Source organism: Anser anser (genome assembly GCF_964211835.1).
Source record: "Anser anser genome assembly, chromosome: 14".
Classification (NCBI taxonomy): Eukaryota; Metazoa; Chordata; class Aves; order Anseriformes; family Anatidae; genus Anser; species Anser anser.
Window position 1 is genome coordinate 10740321 of NC_139735.1, and position 17692 is coordinate 10758012.

Consider the following 17692-nt stretch of genomic DNA (forward strand, 5'->3'; position numbering starts at 1 on the left):
TAAAACAACCTCTCTTGGGCACACCTGCGTCTGGACATGTCACAGTTTAAGGCAGCGATGAGTGTGAAAGGAATATAAAGTCACGCTTGTGCTCCTTCACCCAACGCTGTTGCAGATTGGGCTCGCACAAGACCTTTGGACGTGGGGCCATTGAGACATTTCCTCCTGAAGAGAGCAGCCTGAGAGCAATCAGACCCCTCCGCTAAGAAATCTGTAGAACCAGGCCGGTTTACAGCTTTGCCCAGTTCACCAGAGCAAGGAGCTCGCACGTGACATGGGGATTTCACAACACTTGTTTCTCCTCAGCTGGTGCCAAGCTGCAGCTGTTCCTCTGCCTGCTGCCTGCCCCACGTTTGATTCTCCAGCCCTGTGTTCGTTAGTGGCTGACCTCTGTCTAATTTTTCCGTTGTTTTTCCATTCGGAGGAGCAGAATTCAGATAATCCCTAGGCTGAAATAATAGCAATAGTAGCGGTAAGAGTAGCCCATTGTGCCTTGTCTCTAACGCCCCGTGTCGCTGGCTTTATCTCGCAGATAGCATGTTTGCGGAGACCATGACCAGCGCCCGTCTCAGCACCGCCCGTCTCAGCACCTGCCTTCCGCAGAGCAACCACGACTCCGCCAACTTCAACAACAACGAGCTGGAGAACAACCAAGTGGTGGCCAAAATCGCAAACCTAAACCTGAGCCGGGTGCCGGGGCTCGCCACAGACAACCACCTCATCCCCTGCTGCCCAAACCGACGGCAGCGCGCCCCGGGGGTCCCAGCCTTCCTGGACACGGACCTGCGATTCCACCCCACCCGCGGACCTGACATCACCTTTTCTCAGGACCGGATGGTTGCGTGCACCAACTGGCAAGAAAGCAATAGGACCTTGGTGTTTTCTGACCGGCCTTTGCACATCGGCGAAAGCCTCTTTGTGGAAGTGGGACACCTTGGGTTGCCCTACTACGGGGCCCTCTCGTTTGGCATCACTTCTTGTGATCCGAGTACTTTACGGACAAACGAGCTGCCAGCAGACCCGGACTTTCTCCTGGACCGCAAGGAGTACTGGGTGGTGTACCGGGCGTTCCCGGTCCTCAACAGCGGCGACATCCTCAGTTTCATGGTCTTGCCGAACGGAGAGGTGCACCACGGCGTGAACGGAGCCAGCCGGGGAATGCTCATGTGCGTGGACACCTCTCAGTCTCTCTGGGTGTTTTTTACAATCCATGGTGTAATCAACCAGCTCAAAATATTGGGTAAGTGCATTATTAAAAGGAAGAATGATGGGGAGCACCTGGCTGGTGAGGTGCCCTGGGCCAGAAGGGGGGCGCTGGGCTGCCTGTAGCAGAGCTGCTTGCCTGAGCAAGGCGGCCACTGATGTGAGTAAGCAGCTTCTGACCCGACCTTGCGCTGGCGAACAGGAGCAAGCGAGACATGGTAGCTGTCACACAGATGTACGCAGCCTTTGTAAGGCCACCAGAAGGGGCTGGTAGCTGAGCGATAACATAAGCAGCAGGTAAGGAGGCAGGGACAGCTGTGTGTGGGGCTGGCTGGTATCAGAGCTCACTTTTTAAAGTATTGCTGGTGCACAGCTGTAGTGCTTCTCCCTTCCCCTTGAGGACAGCCAGAAAAGCACACCTCGGTGACTTTGTAAAGCGGGTTTACATTTAAAGCAGGGCATTTTCCCAGCTGCTTCTGCCCCAACACGAGACAGCGAGAGCCTGAGGCTGCTGTGCTGCAGAGAGCAGGGCTGCGGGGAGGCCGCTTGCACCCTGCACCCAGAAGCCGGTGCTCACCTGGCTGAAGTACCGACAGAAACCGTACGGAGGCACAGCAAGGTCCAGGAGGCAGTGAACCCAGAGGTCCCAGCTAAAGCTCCATGCCCCTGACACGGCTAAGGGGCAGCACTTGGCTCAGCGGCTCTGTGCAGGGTGGGAGCAGCTCACCACGAGGGCTCAGCAGAAGGGTCCGTGCGTCCATTCGCCCGCTCGGGCTGAGCTCTCTCCTGTGCTTGCAGGCACTGTGCAGTCCAGCCCAGTGACCGTCTCGCCCTCAGGGTCCCCCGGCGGCTCGCAGTACGACAGCGACTCGGACATGGCCTTCAGCGTCAACAGGTCGTCGTCTGCCTCCGAGTCTTCGCTCGGTAAGGAGAGCCCAGCCCGCGGCGCCCAGCGGGGTTTGCCAAGCCGGGAGTACACCGAGGCTTGAACACCGACTGCTGAGGATGCTAGGGCTATGTAAGAGAGTGGGGAAAGCTTAGGGGGAGATGCTTCTCCTACTGCGAGGCCAACAGAAATAATTGGAAGGAAAAGCAAACCGTTGGGAAGTTTTCCACAGCCTGAAGGGGAGCTCTGGGTTACTTCCCACTTCGTCAGTCTAATGGAAGACGTTGCAAGGGAGCTGCCGCGCTAGCAGGGGTGTGCAGTGCCTGGTCTGGGTGTGTGTGACACGACCTGGGCTGCTGCTCCCTGCACTGCTGGGTACCCCCATAAATGCTCATCTGCAGTTGTTTGGCCTCAGGCAGGCGGCTGAGAGCTCCCCGCTGGCACCATCCTGAGCACGAGCCACCGTCGTGCTGTGCTGCAGCAGCCGAGCACACAGGGCGAGGCATAGGGGTGCCCTGCGAGGAGCCTGGCTCCTTCCGGAGAGCAGGGGCTCTGCACACCCACACCCCCTGCAGAGCAGTGCCCCTGCCTGGGGAAGCCCCAGCAAGCTGCACTTTGCCTGTCTGCCTGAACGGGAGGGCATGATCCGCACCGAGACAGTACGCTGGGGGGTTATTTGGCTAAATAATACGACTAAGGAAGGGTGGGCCTTAAATATGACTCGAGGGTGTTGTGGGCAGCCTTGCCCCATCCTGGTGACTGACTGATCTTGTTTGTCCCCCCTCCTTTGCAGTGACTGCGCCCAGCTCCCCCCTGAGCCCCCCCATCTCTCCCGTCTTCCCCCCTCCGGAGCCATCAAGCAGCAAGAACGGGGAATGCACCGTCTGCTTTGACAGCGAGGTGGACACGGTGATCTACACCTGCGGACACATGTGCCTCTGCAACACCTGCGGTCTTAAGCTGAAGAAGCAGCTCAACGCCTGCTGCCCGATCTGCCGACGGGTCATCAAAGATGTTATTAAAATCTACCGCCCTTAGCGCCCGGCTCGGGCTGTAGGAAGGGAGAACACCGCTAGCAGTAACCATGCCTTTCCGTCCCTGCTTATGGGTTATCGTGCTGGTCAGTCGTTATCAAGTGGCTCGTTATCTGTGTTTCCTTATTTGACTGGTAGGGCACAATTCAGGGATAAAATTGAGCTGAGGATCACATGGGGCCCAAAGCCAAGGCTGCCGTGCCGGCCGGGCTGCGTGCCCGCGGGTTAATTGGGTGAATTGTGTTAGGGACCTGACCCGGCTGCCAGTGGGAAACTCCCTGTGCGAAGGCTCTTTTTTCCCTCGGAGGATGAGGCTCGTGGTGGTGTGGGTCAGGACGGGGACGTTGCCATTTGTTCGGTGCTGGGTGCCACTGGATTTCCCAGCCCCAAAGCCCAAACAGCCCTGGGGTGCCTGCGCTGTGGTGGAACAAAATCAGAATAAGGCCCAGTGGGAGAGCTCAAAGTGGACAAAACTGATCTGAAAATGTAATACCCATCCATTTAAGGTGAAATTGCTAAGGCCCAAATGGTAGCACAGCCAGAGTCTCACTTATTTGGGTTTTGAGCGGAATTCTGGGGCACATGGAGAAGCTGGTTTGGCCTCAGATAAAGCAGCTTTTGCTTTTTGTGGCAGAGCAGGGACAACTGGACAGGGAGGCTGGGACCTGGGGAGCAGCCGAGGGGTAGCAGCAAGGTGCGCAAGCCCAGCAAGAGCCCCAGACAACCCAACTGCTGCAGCAGCAGCAATGGGCAGCTCACACACCGTCCCCATGTCTGGCTGCTGATGCAGCCGTAAATTTCAGCCTGTGGATTAGACTGGTGTTCGGACGAGCGGGCTGTAATCCCAGTTTGGGAAAAGCGATGGGCTGCCATCGGCTGAACCGAGTTTTTGTCACACGCAGGTACGTACGCCTGCATTTTGCTCTGCTCCTCCAGGTGCAGGGAGGTGAATCTCACGGGGCCCTGCCCGGCTCATGTCCCTCACCCTGCCCCTGCCGCCAGCGGAGGGCTCGGCCTCCCTCCCTGCCCACCACAAGGACTTTTTGGAGCCTGTGGTGAGAAATCCACGTCTGCCCCAGTCCCCGCGGGCTCACCTTTTCTTTCTGGGGACTGCAGATGTGTTGGCTTCACCTTCTGCGTTTCTCCTGCCTCTCCAGGCGTCCCAACATAGCTCCCACTGCCCGGACACTGGGTCCTAAGGGAGGCTTCAGCCATAGACAAGAGCTTATCGAGATGACTAGGGTTGAAACTTGGTTTTACTTGGGAGAAGGAAAGAAAAAGGCTCTGAGGCTATTATCAGATGTTGGGACTTAAAAGGTAGATGGATTTCAGCTGTGATGTTAGCCACAAGCAGCAGCAACCCAGAGGAGCTGGGAAGTGTACAAGCAGACAGCAGCGGGGGCTTGGTGTCCTCCTCCTTGATGCTCCTGCAGGAGCTTCCCTCCGTCCTCGGCCCCCTTGCAGGCCTCCCCTCTGGTCCTTCATCCCGAGCACACCCCAAGCCTGGTCCAGCTTGGTAAAGAGGTGAAGAGCAAGGATGCAAACGGCACGATTAGAGAGGGGCCGATGCCGCTCTCGCTCAGTGACCGTGTGCCACCAAGCACGAAACCCACCCAAGCACACCGCAGGGCTGCCGGGCGCAGGGGGCGGCCTGCTCCTGCCGCTTCTGGCTGTGGGTGCGCCGCCGGCTGTCCTGCTACTGCTGCCGGGCTGGTAGCGGGGGCGTGCTGCTGGCAGCGTGACGGCTGTGTGGCTGCTCTCGGTCCCTGGCCCGGAGCCTCTCTTACCTCATGGGAAGCACACCCAGGGGAGCAGATAACCCGTCCCACGTCGGGCCGCAGCTGCTCGGAGGCTGGCCAAATGTGCCAGCTCACAGGGCACGGAGAAAACTTTTTTTAAAAAAAAAAACTTGAAGAGCTAATTAGCATTTCCATTAAGTGTATAAATGAGAGGCTACTTTAGAGTGAGAGCTCTCAGACACTGCCCTGCTGCATCAGCACGAGAGCCTGCTGGCTTTGCAGAGCCCTTTTTAGAAACTCGGCTCAGCGCCGGCCACGCAGCATCAGCGCGTGCTGAGCCCCGGCAGAGCCATCAGTGCAGCGACACTTTTTCACCTTTGCAAAACGCAGCGGTGAGCTTTCCGGTTTTCTGTTTTGCAGTTTTCCAGCAGCTGAAGCCTTGTGCCGAGCTTGACGCTGCCCAGCTGAGGCCCTCCATGGTCCTGCCCAGCCCCCGGCTGTAGATCAGGGTCCAGCCGCGGTCACCGGGCACAACGCCGGGTGCCGTGGTGGCAAATACGTGACCGCAGGGTGAAACCCGGCCAGGTGGGTCAGGCTGCGCCCTTCTGTGAGCGGGCTGCAGTGGGCAGCTTTGGCCTGACGAGGAGTTCAGGGAAAGCTGTCTGAATTCACAGTGAGCGCTGCTGGCTTGGAGCACGCTGGGCTAACAAACGCCAGCAGCCGGCCCCACGCCACAGTCCCTGTTTTGGGGTGCCTGGTCCTGTTTGGAGCCAGCACCCCCAACGCGCAGAGCCGGTTCAGATGGCCGACCCCTCAGGTCTCCAACGAGCAGGGCTGGCTGCACGCCTGGCTTAGTTCTTGGTGTAGCTCTTTTCTTTTAAGCCAACGTGGAGAAGCAGTGAAACCACTCGCTCCAAGCTGGCACCCGAGCTGACCAGGTTGCACAGGTTTACCTTTTGCTGTAGCAGCTGCGAGTGATTTCAGGGCACGGCATCCAGCAGGGCCGGCAAGGGAGCGAGCTCGGGTGGGTAAGGAACCTCGCCGGGGTGCAGGGTGCGGCCGAGCAGCGGGGCGGGGAGCGAGCAGCGGTGGCCGTGGCGCCCTGCCTACCTGAGAGCGACAGGGGTGTTCAAAACAGGTGCAGAGGCCTCTTAAAAAGATTTCCAGGAAAAGGTAGCCTCTTACAGATTTAATCGTTAGTACTCGTATTGCTATTTTTTTTAACCAGTCCGATGATATATGATTTGTACAGAAGATCTGTTTGTGCCTTATAAGGGTGTCTGTGCACTTTTTATCCTTTCTAAAGCAACTTTTAAAAAACAAAGAAAAATGGGGAGAAAATATCACAGATCAGTGGTAGTTTTATAGATTTTTTTTTGTGTTCATCGAGAATCCTGCTTTATATATATATAAACATATATATATAAATTTAGGAGTGAAAAAAAGTGTTTATTTCTATGGATTTACCCCCCGCTCCTATTTGTTTAAAAAAAAAGGAATAGAGAAAGCAAAAGCGGAGTAGGGGAACCCTTTGACCTTGCCCCTTTCCAAGCCAGTTACTCTCTTGTTGTTACCTTTACGAGTCAATACTGTGATCTGTATGTCATGGCGAAGCTGAATCAGACGGTGCGCCTCTGTATTAGGCTTTCCAAGCAAATCATCGGGGGACCGGGGTGGGGGTGGGTCGCACGAGGGAGGGACCTGCACTTCTACATGTCAGTACTCTATAGCGTTGTGTTCAGTGCTGTGTGTGTTTTATTTTTGTCCATTTATCTGTTTTACATTAATATAATTTTACTTGTTTATGAAACAAATAAAATTTTGGCTTGTAAAGAGGGCTCCTTGGCATTTAAAAGTGACCAGAAGGCTGAGCAAAAGCTTTTCTTCCAAATTGGGCTAACAGGAGTAGCTAGAGGCTCGGGGATGCTGCCCGCCCCCTGCCCCTGCCGGCACCCCTGCTCCAGGACAATGGTTAAATACCTTGCAGGAGCTTTGCTTTGCTCCAAAGTCACTGCAGGTCACTGCAGGGCTCCGTCCCTTGAAGGTTCCTTTAACCTTGCAAGCCCTTGAAAACTTGGCAGCCCCTACAGTAAAAAGCAAGGTGCATTTTGGGGCTACTGAGGTAGGAGGGGGCGCCTGCTCCAGCCACTTGCACCTCTGTTCGGGGAGGGGGCCAAGCACCTGGGCAGGAGGGCTGCTGGACTCTTTATTTTTTTATTTTTTTAATTCCCCCCTCCACCCCGAGCTGCCTGGCTCTGTATTTAACAAGCCGAGGTCGACAGGAGGCTGTGCTGTAAACTGTTTATGTTCTGAAATGTGGCCGGTTGAAGCCAGACACCAGTCAAGTCACTTCAGATGTGGTTTGAAGCGGAGTAGAAGAATTCATTCATAACTCTGCCCTGGCAGGAGCACAGCCACGCTGACGCGTTAGCGCTGAGACCCACGCAAGCTGCAGGTGGTGAAGGAGCCCGACAATGGCTATTTATGGCCAAATGCCTGGGTATGGGCTGTGTGGCCCAGCTTTATCCAGGGGGGCTGATGCTCCTGAGCTGCCACCAGCCTCACGCTGCAGGTTTCAGGCAGCACTTGGTGTCAGAGCAATGCACCCGTGCACGCCCTGGGGCGAGTCTGCAGGACCACTGCCTGCTCCCATCGCTTGTACCCGCAGCCACCAGCCTGGGCATGGTGACACACGTAACATGCGCCTCCCGTGGCCGCAGACCAGCCCTCGTTAGGGCTCTGTCAGCTCAGCTCGCGGCGCTGGCTGGTGGGGCACCCACACAAGCGCTGAGCGTTGGGCTGCAGCCAGCATCACACGGTGCCAGGAGTGGCGAGCCCCGGCAGGGTGGGGAGCAGCGCGTCCGCAGGGGTGCAGCGTGGCAACGCTCCCTGCCCCTCCGGCTGGGGACAGGCCCCGTGCGCGGTGGTGCAATACCCCAGGTTATGGCACCGGCCCTGAATTCCTCCCCGATTCACTCCTGCCGCGTGGTGGCTCCGTGCAGAAACCGGGCCCCGGGCTGTCGATGTGCCAGCCACACAGCGTGGGCTCCCAGCACGGGGCGCGTGCTGCAGGCAGGTGAGCCAACGGCAGCCGGAGGCAGGGAGACCGGCCCTGATGCTGCAGGTAATTCAGCAGGCACTGGGCCATCGCCTGCTGCCTGCACAGCCCTGCCCGAGCTCCTCGCAGCCCTGCGCAGGATGGTGACCTGGGGCACAGCAGTGCGGGGGGAGCTGGGTTATCTGTGACCGGGGACTGCAAGACCAAAATCCGTGCTCAGGGCTCCTCAATGTCACTGCCATTGCAGCGATAAGCAGCAGCTCTTTGCGCATGCTGTATCCCCCCCGGCAGCCCCCTGCCCTGGTCATCCAGCCACATTTCACACCTTCAGGACACTTTGCTCAGCGCCCAGACCCGGTCCCTGCGCAGAGCTGCCACCACCCGGACAGGGAGCAGCTCAGCCCAGACACACGCCAGCCAGGGGTTCACAAGGTGCTTGAAACCAGTCAAGCCGTTTCTTTTATTTCTTAAAAAACAAACAAACAAAAAAACAATAAAAACAAACCACAAAAAAAAATCAAAAAAAAAAAAGCCCCCAAACCCCCAACGAATTAAAAATAAGAAATAAAACTCAACCCCTAATGGTGAAAGTACAGATACGGCATTTACACGGCTACATCTATCTTCCGCTGCCACCCCCACCCGCCCACAGCAATGTCGATTTATACGCGCTTACATAATACAGCGAGACACAGACAAACAAACCGGCTTCGGGAGCGCGTGAGGCAGCGCGGGGGCCTCCAGCCCTCCGCTGCCCCCCGGCCGCGGCGATGCCCCCGCCTCGGGCTGTGCTGGTGGTGGGCGAGGAGGAAGCTCGGGCTTGGACCACGGCAGTGCTCAGGGCCCCGAGCACCCCGGGCTGCCCTCCTCCTCCTCCTCCTCCTCACGAGGTAGTCGGGGGGCTCGGCCTCGTGTGACGTGCGAGGCAGGGCGAGGAGACGCGGTCTGCGTGGCCACCAAGCACGTCTCCCCCACCGGGGTCTGGGTTTTGCAGCCTGCGGTCCCTTCGCAGACAGAGGAGCAGAAGGAGGGGTAAGGCTCCCGGTGTCGGCACCCTGCGAGGGTGAGTGACCATGCTGGCACGCACCCTGCCTCCTGGGAAGCTCTTTGGGAACAAGGGACCGATGCTGTCACGCGCTCGATGAGCCAAATACAGTACTTGTGTCAGCAAAATGAAGCACTACCAGTTCTGAGGCTCAGTCTGGGAGGAAAGCAGAAATAGCCCTCATTTAGCACGGAAGCAACAGAAAGAGCATTGTTCCCTACAAGGAAGAGGGGGATCAGTGAGGTCTGTGAGGCAGAAAAAGGAGAGAGCCTTCTGAGCCTGAAAGGACGCTCAGCACCGAGAGCAAGGATGCAGCGCCATGGGAAACGGGCACCCCTGCCACCCCCTGCGTGACTGCCAGCAGCCAGAGCGGGTGGGGGGACCCAGCTCCTCCTGCCCCCTCCCCAAGCACGGTGGGGCTGCACCTGGCTGCTGGGCAGCTCTGCCCTAACTGGCCTGTCCCCCGTCCACTTCCATGGCAGGAGAGTCTTCATGGAGCAAGGGGTGTGCAGAGACAAGGCAGTGTTGTTCCCTGCAACTCTCCTTGGAGCACATCAACACCTCTTTATGTGCCATGCAAGCAGCTTGGTTATTGGGTTGGGTTGCGGATGTATTGCTTATTGCCAGCTCAGGTGAGTCAGCCCGATCAGAGGCTGATGTGTGATCAGAGAAACCTGTAGGTGGGAAGGAGAGGAATCAGCCAGAGATCGGGGTGCATGAGTTCCCACGGCTGAAAACAGACCTCGGGGCTTCTGGGTGGACTAGCATGGTCAGGGCTTCTCTACCTATGAAACAGGGCTGGGACAAACTGCCCCATCACCTCTCCAAAGGACCCTGCCCTGAGGCACCACCACATCTGTACGTACAAAAAGCTATCTCTAAGTCCACATTTCCAGCATAGAAAGCATGGGACAAGGGAAGGCAGCAAGTGCTCAAGGGAGCGGACAACACTCCTCTGGCATGCAGAGTGCCCTCAATTCTGCTAGCTTCAAATTAGAGGGAAAACTCTAATTGTTTTCAGCAGCAAAAGAACGTAGCCGCAGAACTGCATCTGCAGCGCTTACACTTGCAATTAGAATAGAAAGGGCAAATGGGCTTGGTCAGCCGCAAACCCACAGAAGTGCCGGGCATGAAGCTCTTCCAGAGAGAGAAACGTGGCCCTCGATCTGCAAGCAGCCACGTACGGACAGGAGGAAAGCAGCACAAGGGAGCAATAGGTGAGGAGACCACATCCATCCTCCCGCTGGGATAAAAATCACTGCTAGCAACATCAGACCTGGCAGGCAGGATGGTCAGCGTGGAAAAAAACCCAGGCTCCATCTGACCTGAAGCCCCCAAAGCTGACCGACACACAGGGGGAACTGAAAGAATCCAGGGGACAGGATGACAGAAAGCTGGGGTGGCAAACAAGGCAGGGAGCAACCTGAGCACCAGACACGCCTCACAACTGGTTGCGATGAGGAGCTGAACTCCCACATTCTGGATTGCACTTGATAATATCAGCACCTACTGAAGGACCCACCTCCTGGCTGCTGCCCGCCAGCCCCGGGAAGCTCGGTGGGTCGCAGGAACGGGCAGTCCCCTATTAGTCCGACGGGCAGCGCAGTCTGTGTTGCAAGGAAAGCAAAGCATCCTCTTTCCAGGGCTTTTGGGGTCATTCTGGTCCTCTGTGTGTTGCATAGTATTCTTCAGCTACCGAAGCAAAACACCTCTTGTTTGCTTGTAATACTGCAAGGTACGGTCTGCATAGTGCCCTGGGTCAGCAGAGAGGACCTGTTATGTGTGTGCGCATGTGTGCATTTTTTTTTTCTTTTTTTTCTATTTTTTCCCACCAGAAGGATGTTTAAGTTAACACTTGTCGTTGCAGAGTGGGGAAGGACCATGGGACTGTCCCATGACGTGTGCAGGGGAAAGCAAGGCAGAGCGTGGAGTGCAGCACCTGGCCCCCAGCGTGCAGTCGTGGCTGCACATGCACGCAGAGCTATAGGGACCCTGTTCTGAGCAATCATCCCTCTTTTTTGCCACATCTCCTATGACTCTGCTACACATTTGGACTAAGCAATGCGACGTACAACATTCAACCGTGACCCTGAGCCTCAGGGAAAACCAAATCCCTCCACGAGGCCAGATTTCCTTCACTGGTACCAGGGCCAAGCTGCATTCCTCTCCCTGGCTGCTGCTGCCTCTTGATTTCCCAGTACAGGTGGCAAAACCCACCTATCGAGGTCTACTTCCCCAGCACGGAGGACCATGCTGGGGTCCATACACCACGAAGCGTGGCCAGGGCAGCCCGTGGCAGCCAGCCAAGGGAGAGCAGGAGCTCGGTGGGACGCGGTGGGAACAGGAGGCTGGGCTACGAGGGGCGAGCGCGCTGCCTCCAACAGACACCAGCTGGAATGTGTGGTATCTCAATTATTATTATTTCTTTTTTAAAGCCAGCCTTATGGAAAACTATAAATTAATAGGCTAATTAAATACTCAGGTGGGAGAACGGGGAACCTCCGACCATGTAAACAGAGGACAGGCTATGGCTTCTTCCGCAGGTAGTTGGAAGGGATCCAGCCCTCCCAGCAAGGGCCCCCAGTCAGGACCTTGCAGAACCACCAGCCGCTGCTGTTCTTCTCACGCACTTCAAACAACGTCCCTTCTCTAAAGCTGTTGGTCTCCTCGTCGCCTTCAAAATCTGCTACTGCCACGTAGAGAGCTTCCTTGGAGATGTCCGGGTTGGAGAAAGGGGCTGATGTCCTCTCCTTGGCTTCCCCTCTCTCCACTGCCTTGGATATTACCTTTGGGCCTAAGCTGCTTTTCACTTTGGCTTCGTCTTGGATCGCAGCGGACAGGAAGGGTTTGGCTTTGGGAGGAACCAGCATGGGTCTCCCCGGCAGCGGGGAAGCCCTGGCCTCGGGTGCGGGGCCAGCGGCAGGACACGCCGTTTTTTTGGGTGGCGGTGGCCTGCGGGGCGGCACAACCGGGCGCTGCGGCGCGGGCTCGCGGGCAGCCGGGACGATGGCTGGGCCCGGGGGAGATTTGGGCAGGGGTTTGCTCTCCACGCTCAGTCGCTCCTGAAACCTTCCAGAAGCCTCCGAGGTGACTGTGGTGTTACCGCAGGAGCTTTCGCTGGTGGTGGCGTCCGGCTCGGAGGGTTTCTCGGGGCACTTTGCAGGCCTCAGCTTGCTCCGCAGGCTGCAGATGTCCAGTTTATCGTCGGCTGGAGGGGGGTCAGTCCGGGGGGCTGCAGCGGGTTTGGGCCTGATCTGAGGTCTTGACTTCAAGAAGGGGTTCTGGGTGATTGGCTCAGGCTTGTCCTCCACAGGCTCAGGTTTTGGTTTGGTTGGCTTGACAATGGGCCGGAGGTTCGGCTTCTTCACCTCCTTGGCTGACACCTTGTGTCCACATTCCAGCCCCATTTCGTTTTTCAGCTGGAAGAGTTTGCCCTTCTCTGATTTCAGCTCGGGCTTCTTGCTGTCTTTTGGGGCTACCGACTGCTTTGGCGGGATCATGGGCAAAATCATGCCTGGGGGCTTGGGGGGAGGCCTCTGCCTCTCCAGTAACTCGCCTTCCGACTTAATGATGGACTCCTTCCTGGGCGGCAGGCTGGGCTTCTCCTCCACGTCACGGTCCGAGATCTCCTCATACCCACAGGCCAAGGCAAGGTCACTGTTCTCAGTAGCCTCCTTCCCCTTCCAGTCCTTGGCCCACTTCATACCGCAGTCCATGCCGTTGGGGGGAGCCTCGGGCAGAGGTCTGCACGGTCCCGTGGCTTCCTCGCTGGCACTGCCTTCTGCCGCGGCATCGCCCAGCCGGAGCTGGGCCATCTCGTTGGGCAGCGGAGCCAGGAAGTTCGGCCTGGACGCGTTGCTGGTTTTCTTGTACTTGTCAATAAACGTAGCGGGGGCCCAGCCTTCCTTCTCCTCTATCTGAATGTACCACCAGCCACTCAGGTTCTTCTCAATGACCTGCAGGAGGAAAGGAAACCTCAGACACACACTCAGCAGCCCCCTCTGCACAAAAGGAGATGCTCAGTATCTCCAAAAGGGGATCCTCAGTATCTCTGAAATAATATCAGAGTGGCATGTGGCTTCCAGGCTCCTTCCTCCCCAACCTGATATCCAAATGCCGTATAATCACAAGGAAAACGAGCACAAATGATTTTTACAAGTGGATGTTCAGCTCAGCACAAAAAGCACAGGACCAATATCCAACCAGGAGGGAATCCTGCTAAGGGGACCTGCACATCATGAGCTGGGACCAAGGAGTGACATAGCCACGTCGAGGATGCTGCAGCAGACAGGAGCAGGACGCCAGGTACTGGCAGTGGCCACTGCGTGGCACTGTTGGAGCGATCAACCGGCAGCATCACTGCACTGATCAGCAGCCATCCGGTCTGTACGCACTCCAGAAGTAGGACTAGGACGAGCAGACTGGGGCAGCCATGGAAGAAAAATCCTCTTAAATAATAACAGTGTATATTTTGAAAAGCAAAATCACATCTACAACAGGGATTCTGCCAGCAAAACTGGGTGTGGAACTCTGGAAGGGCTTTTAGTGTTACACCTGGCCTAAGTAAGAAAAAAAATGTAATTTCTACCCCCATTTGTGATGAAGTTTTATTTCCATTAGCTCAAACAACACAGCACCCACATACTCAAGGGACAGGAGGCCACCAAGAGCACCTGGGACTCTAAAGTCTCACAAGCTCCTGCTGTGTGATAACAGTCCACAGAGGTAATCACAAGCACTGTTCTGATGTGAAGATGCGAGGAGGGAAGATGACAGACTCACCTCTACTTTCATTCCTGCCTGGAAGCTGATGCCGTCAGGGATGGTGGTCTGGAAGTCAGCGATGGTGTAATATTCCTCTTCCACTTGAGGAGGGACAGGAGGTTTAGGCAGGTTCAAACCACGTGGCTATGACAACGAAAAAGAAAACCCATCAGCATGTCTCTACAGAAGGTGTAACACAATGTCCACATAGACAAAGGAGTCTTAAGACAGCAGGGAGGTGGTGTGCATGCTCTACACACTTACTATGGTGAGATCTCGGCGAGGAGGGGGTCTCTGCCGCATCTTCGGTGACTCTGTGGAGGAAGAATTTCAGATGCTGTTGAGGGTCTGGCTTTTAGTCACATGTGCGTTCCCATAAGGCAAGTGAAAGAGAAGGCAGAAAGGCAAGGACCAAGCCTGCCTCAGGCAAGCAAGCCAAATGAGGAACCTCTCTCCCTGGTACCCTGAGTGACACAGGTCACCCAGGTTCCAAGGTTATCCTGCTGGAAGAGGAACCAGCTCTGCACCATCAGGCGCTGCTGGGAAATGCAGCTGAGGTGACCCCATGGAACTGCTTTTTCACTGCAGGCCTGACCCCAAAGACCTGACGTGCTGAGGGATTAAACTGTGCAGCTCCTGCGAGGAGTCTGCAGCTGAACCTGCAGGCTGAGAGGCTCCTATTCACACCTCTGCTGCTGCTCCTCAGCAGACCCCTGGGCAGCGCTGTGCCCATGCCCTGTGTAATGCCACCTCCAGACCTTGCTACAGAGCTCATGGTGACTTGCAAGCCTCCTGCCTCCCATTTGAGCTTTGTTGCCCAAAATTCTGCAGGACAGGCTGCACTGACACCTTCCCAGCTGGCCACTTACTGCGTCGGATGTCAGCGTTGGGCAGGGGACGGCTGTCGAACCTCCCGTCCCTTTGGCCGGCGAGCCCGTCCTTCTCTCGGCTGGCCACGATCTGCTGCCGGGAAATGCCATCCAGATCCAAGGCACAGGAATGAGTGGAGGAGCCTGATCCCAGCTTCTGCGAGAACATCTCTCCATTCCCCTTTTTGAGATAGGAGGCGGGGGCCCAGCCTTCTTGGCCCTGGTACCTGCAGTGACAACAACGGCAGCGTCACTGTGCAGAGCCTCAGTGCTGCCCCGAGCCCTACCAGGCGTCCCTGGGGCCAGGGCTCAGCACAAGCCTTGATCTGGGCAAAGTGAGCTTGCTCAGTGCCAGGCTCCATGCCAGGTGGCACCTGGAGAGTGGCAGCAATGACTGGTGCTCCCACGCAGGCCGGCTGCAGCCAGCAGGCCGAGGGCTGGGAACGGCGAGAAGCCCGATTTCCTTTTCACCTCAGCAATGGCACTGGTTCAGGAATGAAATGCACTGGCAGGGGAAGCGAAGGGGAAAACCAGAGGGTTGCTGCTAGGATTGATGTACCTGTTCTCTGGATGAAGCACAGCCTGGATCCCTTCCCTGCTCTAAATCTGCGCTGTTTAGGAGAGAAACCAGTGCTGTGATCTGATTGAAAAACCACATCCACGGAGTCTCCCTGCCATGCTCGAGGGTCTTGCGCCAGCGTCAGAGACTCTCCTGCTGGCTGGGCTGCAGCCACTGCACTCACATGGCACCGGATCCTGAGCTTGTAATTGCCTTTGGAGCTCTTGTGGCAGCTCTCCTCTGCTCAGAAAGTCAATGGACATTTTTCTGGGGCTTTGCTTCTGCCAATACCACAGGTTCAACGTAAGGTTAAGAAAACCGTGGCATATGCTCCCACCCTGCTCAAGTCCAGCCATTAGCTAAGACCACAGAGAAGCAAAAACGAGCTTCCAGGAGAAAACAAGTACCAGCTCAGGATGACCGGGAGTGTTTGGCCTCAGCACACCCTGTACACAGCAGAGCTGGCCCGGACAACGGCCCTTCTCCGCAGGAACCTCCTAACACAGCCAGAGGATCCAGTCTGCCTCCAGGACACTCGCTGCTTTTCCTATCAGCAGCACATGATGTAACGTTAATGCTCTTGTACCCGTTCTCTTTGCGCTGCTGGGGCATGTGATGCCGTGACGCAGTCCACCTCCCCAGCACAGGAAATTGAGGGATTTTCAAGATGTTTAACCACAACTATGCTTGGCTGAAACCTTGAACTACAGTTAGCCTTAGTATTTAGGGATGGAGAGAAATGAGTTCTGCTGCTCTGCCCTCCCCATTGCCCTAGGCTTGCCCTTGGACTGTGCATCGGGTCTCTGCTTTGCACAGCCTGCAGTGCCAGGGAAGGGCAAGAGGCGGGGACGGTACCTGATTTTCCACCAGCCCTCCAGGTTCTTCTGGATCACCTCCACCACGGCCCCTTTGTCCAGGTTCATTTCATCCTGGTCTCTTGCAGTGTATGGGTAAATAACTGTGTACTTCTCCTCTGTAGGAAAGAAAGTGGAGATTTACTAAGTTATTGTTTTACAGAAACCTGGACCAGTCAAATAGTGGTTAAGTGTTTTCTATGAATAGCAATTCTTGTTGTAACATAGGTGCAAACACACAGAGATACACAACTATTGAGAAAAGAAATGCCGGTGAAATGAATTCCAAAACAAACCCAGCTGCATTTTGAAATGTAAGCTTTGGTGAGCTTCCCCTATGACAGCCAACGTGAGGAGGCACTGAATGCCCACTTCTTTTCATCCTCTCACATCCCTCCAGTCTGTGGTCTCAGCTCTTGCTCCGGGATCCTGTGCCACTCACTGATCACAAGGATACAGCACAGGAAGCTGCTCGACCCCAACAAGAACCCAATCCCAGCTACCACCATGGTCTTTAATCACTTTCATACATCACTCAAGCTTCCCCTTCCAGTTGCTTTTTGCCTTTATTCTCCTAAATAGCCACTGTTCCTGAAAATGCACTCCTCCAGGGCTCGAAAACACACAAAAACTGGATGCCCGGCCCTTTGCCCTTGCCTTCTTGGAAAAGCACAGCTCTCGAAAGACCTGATTCCCCACCCACTTCATGCGAATGAGTCAAAGCAGCAAACGTCCTGTCCCATCCAGCAAAACCAGGTGGGCTCTTCTCTTGGTGCTGCCTGAGCCACCGACACCAGGACCACGGCTGAGAGCAGGGACTAAGGCAGCAGCTACAAGAAGTTCGCATAAATGTGTTGGGGGAAAGCAGCGACTCCAGTCTCTGTACCCAAAACAAGCCTCAAAAAGTTAGAGGGAACGGCTGATAGAGGAAAGAGAGGAGGACGTGAGTGGGCCTGATGGAAGGCTGAGGAGCACACGCGGCACATACCAAGGACTGACACAAGCAGAGTCCCTCCCATGCAAAGCAAACAAACATGCACACAACAAGGCTGCAGGCACAAAACAAGGGCAGCTGAACACGTCTCTACAAAGTCCACCTTGACCCCATCCACTGGTGTACAAGTCCCCAAGGGTCCGACGGCGGCCAACGTGCCTGGGCAGAGACCAGTATCTCCACGGGACTGGGAAGAGCATGTTGGGGAAGCAGGAGAAGGACAAGAGAGGACGTAAGGAGGCAGCACTTCGGGTCTAAGAGGAAACAGGGTTGACAGCAGAGAGAGGCACAGAGCTGTACTCACCTGGAGCTCTCGGGGGTCTCTCCCTGGTTTGAACCCCCTTCCCACCTCCATCTCCCCAGGAAAATGACTGAGCAAACTACAGCACTGCTTTGAGCATACAGTGGTCAGTGGAAAGGATGCGTGCTACAGGGTTGTTTCAGATTTACTGTATGCAATGGTTGCAGCTTTGCTATTCTCATAATGTGAACTCGTGCATGCTCTTGCTTTCTGCATGACATCAGAAGACACAGGAATTGTCCTAGGATCTCAGGTTTGCTCCTCCTCCAGTATACAGGCAAACCACCTCCCTGGGAGTACAGGGGACATCGTGATGGCAGGACTGGGTGTTCCCCAGAGGTGGCACCTCCAGCCCCTCTGGGGGAGCAGGAATGCCAGCAGCTACA

General features: G+C 56.0%; 2 protein-coding genes across 15 annotated transcripts in view; one reads left to right on the forward strand and one right to left on the reverse strand.

Moving 5' to 3' along the window:
* The window catches only part of NEURL1B (neuralized E3 ubiquitin protein ligase 1B), a 128234-nt gene extending 121539 nt beyond the window's left edge, over nt 1-6695 (forward strand). For all 7 annotated transcript variants that reach the window (XM_083799290.1, XM_083799287.1, XM_083799286.1 and 4 more), the window contains 3 exons: nt 533-1240; nt 2002-2127; nt 2883-6695. In XM_083799290.1, the coding sequence (XP_083655416.1) occupies nt 533-1240; nt 2002-2127; nt 2883-3127 (1079 nt within the window). In that variant the 3' untranslated portion in view covers nt 3128-6695. The remainder of the gene's footprint in view (nt 1-532; nt 1241-2001; nt 2128-2882) is intronic.
* Nucleotides 5025-17692, reverse strand: part of SH3PXD2B (SH3 and PX domains 2B) — a 77806-nt gene continuing 65138 nt past the window's right edge. For all 8 annotated transcript variants that reach the window (XM_083799278.1, XM_083799276.1, XM_083799277.1 and 5 more), the window contains 5 exons: nt 16013-16130; nt 14599-14825; nt 13994-14043; nt 13748-13873; nt 5025-12921 (listed from right to left, as the gene is read on the reverse strand). In XM_083799278.1, the coding sequence (XP_083655404.1) occupies nt 11491-12921; nt 13748-13873; nt 13994-14043; nt 14599-14825; nt 16013-16130 (1952 nt within the window). In that variant the 3' untranslated portion in view covers nt 5025-11490. The remainder of the gene's footprint in view (nt 12922-13747; nt 13874-13993; nt 14044-14598; nt 14826-16012; nt 16131-17692) is intronic.